This window comes from Pelmatolapia mariae, linkage group LG4 (genome assembly GCF_036321145.2).
Source record: "Pelmatolapia mariae isolate MD_Pm_ZW linkage group LG4, Pm_UMD_F_2, whole genome shotgun sequence".
Taxonomy (NCBI): Eukaryota; Metazoa; Chordata; class Actinopteri; order Cichliformes; family Cichlidae; genus Pelmatolapia; species Pelmatolapia mariae.
Window position 1 is genome coordinate 31,262,138 of NC_086230.1, and position 4,915 is coordinate 31,267,052.

The window sequence follows — 4,915 nt, forward strand, 5'->3', positions numbered from 1 at the left end:
GCGATGAGGGAAAGTGTTGTCAGACAATCACAACAGGGAAAAAGGGGAAAAGAGACAGGGATGATGAGCTGCTGGACCTCATCAGAGAGGACATGAGGCAGCAAAGAGAGGCTGAGGAGAGGAGAGCGCAGGAGAGCAGGGAGAGGATGGACAGACTGTTTTCACTTCTTGAAAGATTAATTCCAAAATGAGAAATGCATTTATTTGAATATATTTGTTACATTGTGTTGTGTTAGTTCAAAACTTTTATGTTATGAATAAGTTGATTGGAACAAACAGTAATTGTCATTGTAACTCATTTTATTTACAGGTATTTGTAACATGTATGAACATAACGCTAACTTTGAACAATTTTACATGGATATTTATTTAATGAAAATAAAGTAAATAACAATAACAATTAAACAAGAATATTTCTAATACACCAACAATATTTAAAGAAGGAAAAACAATATTTACAGTTGTTCACACAGGATTAACCTGAGTGACCTGTTCCTGGACCGTTTCTTTAACAACTTTAAGAGATTACAGGAAGTCTCTGGCAGTGTTGCTGAATCTGCTAAAGCAAGATCAGACGTGGATGGGGTTCTGCAAATGAGACCTATGGTTTGTCTTTTCTGGTTGGCGAGTGGAGAATCACACAGGGTGGTCTCCAAAGAGATCTTTAGGATGCTTCCTCCCACTGTCCACTACATCATCCATCCACAGGGTAGGCAGGGCGGCCTCAATCGACGGCTGCCACACCACTAAGATGTTTTCAGAAATATGCAAGCAGGATATGGTGGATGCTATATTACTATTAGCATAATACTTGTTACGATGTAGCAGACAACAGTTTGATACAGTGCTATGTAAAAAAAGAAACCAAAATATTAGATTCTATAAGTTTCAAAGACATTTAGTTTATATATTTTATATAATACAGTAAATGTGTACGAGTGACCGGCAATAATTCAGTCACTGAAATTATCCATGAAATTAGCTAAGAAATTCCTAAATGCGTGTAGATACAGAAAGTAATTTTACCTGGATATGATTGTCTCAGATGAGCCTAAGGTACAAAACATGTCGGCGATGATGATGAAGTTTTTCTAGCTCCTGGAGAATTAAAAATGTACAAAAAAAACTAGCTCGCGATCGGAAAAATGCGGAAGTAAGGGCAGACTTGAACGAAGGCTAAAAGGCTGTCCAATTTCACAGCCTCTCACTTCCGTCCTACCCAGCCGTCGAAGAATCCTACCTACGTGGAGCAGGTAGGTAGGATCCTTTGAAGCATCCTTCCTCTGAATTTGGACACGGCATATGTGTCAGGTCAGGTCTTAGACTCCACCTCTTTTACAACATCTCAGGCTCCCCCAGGTATGGGAGCCTAATTCCACCACACTCGCTTTAAGTGGCTGGTGCCCCCATCCGCCAGCGCATTGGTGGGGGTACCAGTGTTCTGGTTTGAGTACTTGGGTGTGTAGTTGCTCATTCCCGGCTGCTGCTGCTTTGGTGTATACTGCTCTTTGTCGATTTGCACAAGTTTATTCAATGAGAACCCAACGTTGCCACTTCTGTAAAGGATGGGAGGGACACAATAGCAGGCCTGCATACATTTTGAATGGTCTACAAGACTAAAAGCAAAAACGTGAGCGGTGAGAAGGTGACAACTGCGCCATTATTTGGAAATCATTATTTGGAAAGCATCTTTGATTCTTCTAGAGACATCGACTCATGTTCAGGTATGGCTTACTAAATTGTGTGTGAATCCATTAAAACAAGGTGCCAGCAGCAGCATTATAGTGCACAAAAATAGTCTAGGAAATGTTTTTCCTTGAAGTAAAAACTAGTTTAACTTGTTTAACTTTTTAGTTTAACATTAACTATAGTTGTTCTTGTACAGTATTGCTCTTCTCCAACGTGACAATATTCTGCTTGTACCCTGCAGAATACTGTCACGTTGGATGAAGAGCAATATATACTGTGTCTCTTCCCCCATATCCATCTGTGTGATTCAGAACTGAGATGGAGCAGATCAGTGACCGTCTGTGCCGGTATAAGAACTACAACTTTCTGGCCAGTCACACAACTGCAGAGTACATAGACTCTCTTAAGAGTTTTGAAATAAGAGACAGTGATGTCTTCCTCGTCACTTATCCAAAGTCAGGTTGGTGAGGAATCTTACACATTATTTATATTTGCAGTTTTGTTGCTGGCCAGACTGATCCACTGATCAGCTCTAACGTCTTTCCCCACATCAGGCACTGTGTGGGCTCAGCAGATCATCATTTCCATCTACGAGCTGGACGGGCACCGGAATAAATATTCAACTAACATGGAGAGGATGCCTTGGCTGGAGTACAAGATGGCTGATTACACTTTTCTTCCCTCTCCACGGCTCTTTGCCTCACATCTCCTCGAATATCTCATGCCTTCAGGAGTGAAGAAGAATAAGACAAAAGTCAGTAAAAGCTCAATTCTTCTTGAAGAAAGAGGCATTCTTAAAGTTTGAGAAAGTGAAAAGTATTTGATTGCTTGTTGTTGCAAATATAAAGGAAGTTCAAATTTTTACTTTCTAAAATCACTTTAACTTCTGTGATGTTACCTATTGGTTACTGAAGTCCAGTTTTTTGTTGATACTGAACAGAGGTTCATCAAATCAAGAAGAAATAGGAAAAGGAGCTATAAAACAAGAATCACAGCCTAAACTCCAGTTATCATTAAATAGTAAAATATTACATTTAAGTGGCAAGTGTGACAGACTATATACTGAATTCTGGGGTTCTTTGTTTTGTTTTGTTTTTTAAATATATATCAGATCGTGTATTTGATGAGGAACCCAAAGGACAACGTGGTGTCTTTTTATCACTTCACCAAAGCACATATAGCCTTGGGGTCTCCGGAAAGCTTTGAGCAGTTTTTTAAGTGGTACATAGCAGGAAATGGTAAGTTTGTCATTTCTGCCATCTGCATAATGATGACTACCTGCTAGATTCCATTACTGATTACTAAAAAAAACATTTTATAGTTAAACAGTTTAATTTAATGTGTCTATAAAGTGACATGTTGACAGAAGTTGAAATATTGATATATATTGTATATTCATTGATTACTTATAGACTTTGCATTAAAAATTATTTGTAAATGCAGCACAATCTGTAAATTTAAATCAGTTGTCCTTGTATTGTTTAAATTGTGGCATTACAAAATGCTTTGCAGATTTCAGTTGTCAGTAAACACATTTCATCTTTAAGGTAATTTTTTGGTCATATCACAATAACTGTCTATACAAATAGAACTGAACTGATTCTCTGATCCTATCCTATGTTTACTCATATAAATGTTTGAGAACTGTAGGGATAGAATTACTGATGGATTATCATGGCCATGAGCCATGGACCAGACAGAGCAGATTGCAAATATTGTTTGTTTTCCATGTAGAGCGTGCAAAGCTCAGACTAAACTAGAGTGAAAAAAAGCTGTTGTCACTCCCCATACTCCTGTGCCTCGAAAAATGAAGAATGTAGTATGTAAACCATGGCATTTGTCTAAAAAAGAAAAAGAAAAAAGAAAAATAATTGATTCATCCATCCATCCATATCCCACAAAATTCTGATTTTCTGTGACAGAGTTAAAATGAATAAGAAATGCATGAAAACCCCTGCTTTTCTTTGCATGCCCAGCAGGAAGGTCATGTGCACTCTATGCCCATGCAGTAATCCATGTTTCAAAAGGGTTTTTTAAAAAAAAAAAAAAAAAAAAAAAAAAGTAAATACAATAGTTTTTTTTTTAATCTTTTATGTCATATGATTCATCTTGCAGTTCTTGCAGCTCTACATGCTTGAAAGACTTTGGTTTCTGTGACCTGAAGGTTTCACTGTGAAACTTTGTGATTTTGTGGTGCTGTGTTAGTATGGTGGCACCGCCACCATTTTCTTTTTTTTTTCTTTTTTTGTCTGTGTGTGAGTGTGAGTGAAATGTGTGGATTGAACACATCAACAACTGACTGTGACATGAGGGCTGTATGTGAACTCAATTAAATGAGAATGCCAAATAACTGGATGCATTATGCCAATATACAGTTTTAGCGTCATCCTGGTTTGATCACGTGAGGGAGTGGTATTCAAACAGAGAGCAGTACAACATCCTCTTCCTGACCTACGAGGAAATGATTTTGGTAAGATGTTTCTTCACACTTTTGTTGTTCATTAGAAACACTCAAATCTGGCAGAGTTTAAGGTTTCCTTTTCTGTTGCATTCCTGCTTTTCTTTCAGGACCTGAAAGGATCAGTGAAGAAGATCTGCAACTTCTTAGGGAAAAACCTGACTGAAGCCGCCATCAGTCAAGTAGTGGAAAAAGCTACATTTCAGAACATGAAGAATGACTCGAAAGCAAATTATGAGCATCTTCCACCAGAGAAGTTCAGTGGAAAATTCCTGCGCAAAGGTAACATAACAGACCTGCAGCTGCTGTGCAGACAAATGTGATATCAGGGTATCAGGTGTTGTGTTTTTGTCTTCATTACAGGTCAGATTGGAGACTGGAAGAACACACTGACTGTTGCACAGAGTGAAAGAGTGGATCAACTCCTTCAGGAGAAACTTGGTGATTTGCCTTTGAGGTTCATCTGGGAATAAGCAGAGCAGCTCTTCAGGGTCTTCCAGGAGTTTTAAAAGCATTGATCTGAAAGCCTTAAAATGGGTTTTTCTGCTATTTAAATAAAAAAAAAAAAAACTAAAAAAAAAGAGACAAGAAAAGATTGTTTACCAAAGATGGAGTCATGTCACGTAGATCATGATTCCAGGAATCAACAACAGTCATTAAAATGTTCAGTCAACATATCTCACATGCCTAATAATGCCTAGTACACGATGCTTTGGATTCTGAATTTTTTCTGAATTTTTCATAATTTCTGAATAGTCATTAACTGTT

The 4,915-nt window shown here is 37.9% G+C and overlaps 1 protein-coding gene across 1 annotated transcript; it reads left to right on the forward strand.

Moving 5' to 3' along the window:
• The first annotated feature begins 2,007 nt into the window (after nt 1-2,007).
• LOC134625608 (amine sulfotransferase-like) lies at nt 2,008-4,620 on the forward strand. The gene is made up of 6 exons (XM_065470479.1): nt 2,008-2,149; nt 2,244-2,443; nt 2,801-2,927; nt 4,065-4,159; nt 4,258-4,429; nt 4,511-4,620. The coding sequence occupies exons 1-6, from the start codon at nt 2,008-2,010 to the stop codon at nt 4,618-4,620; spliced, it is 846 nt and encodes a 281-aa protein (XP_065326551.1).
• The last annotated feature ends 295 nt before the right edge of the window (nt 4,621-4,915 follow it).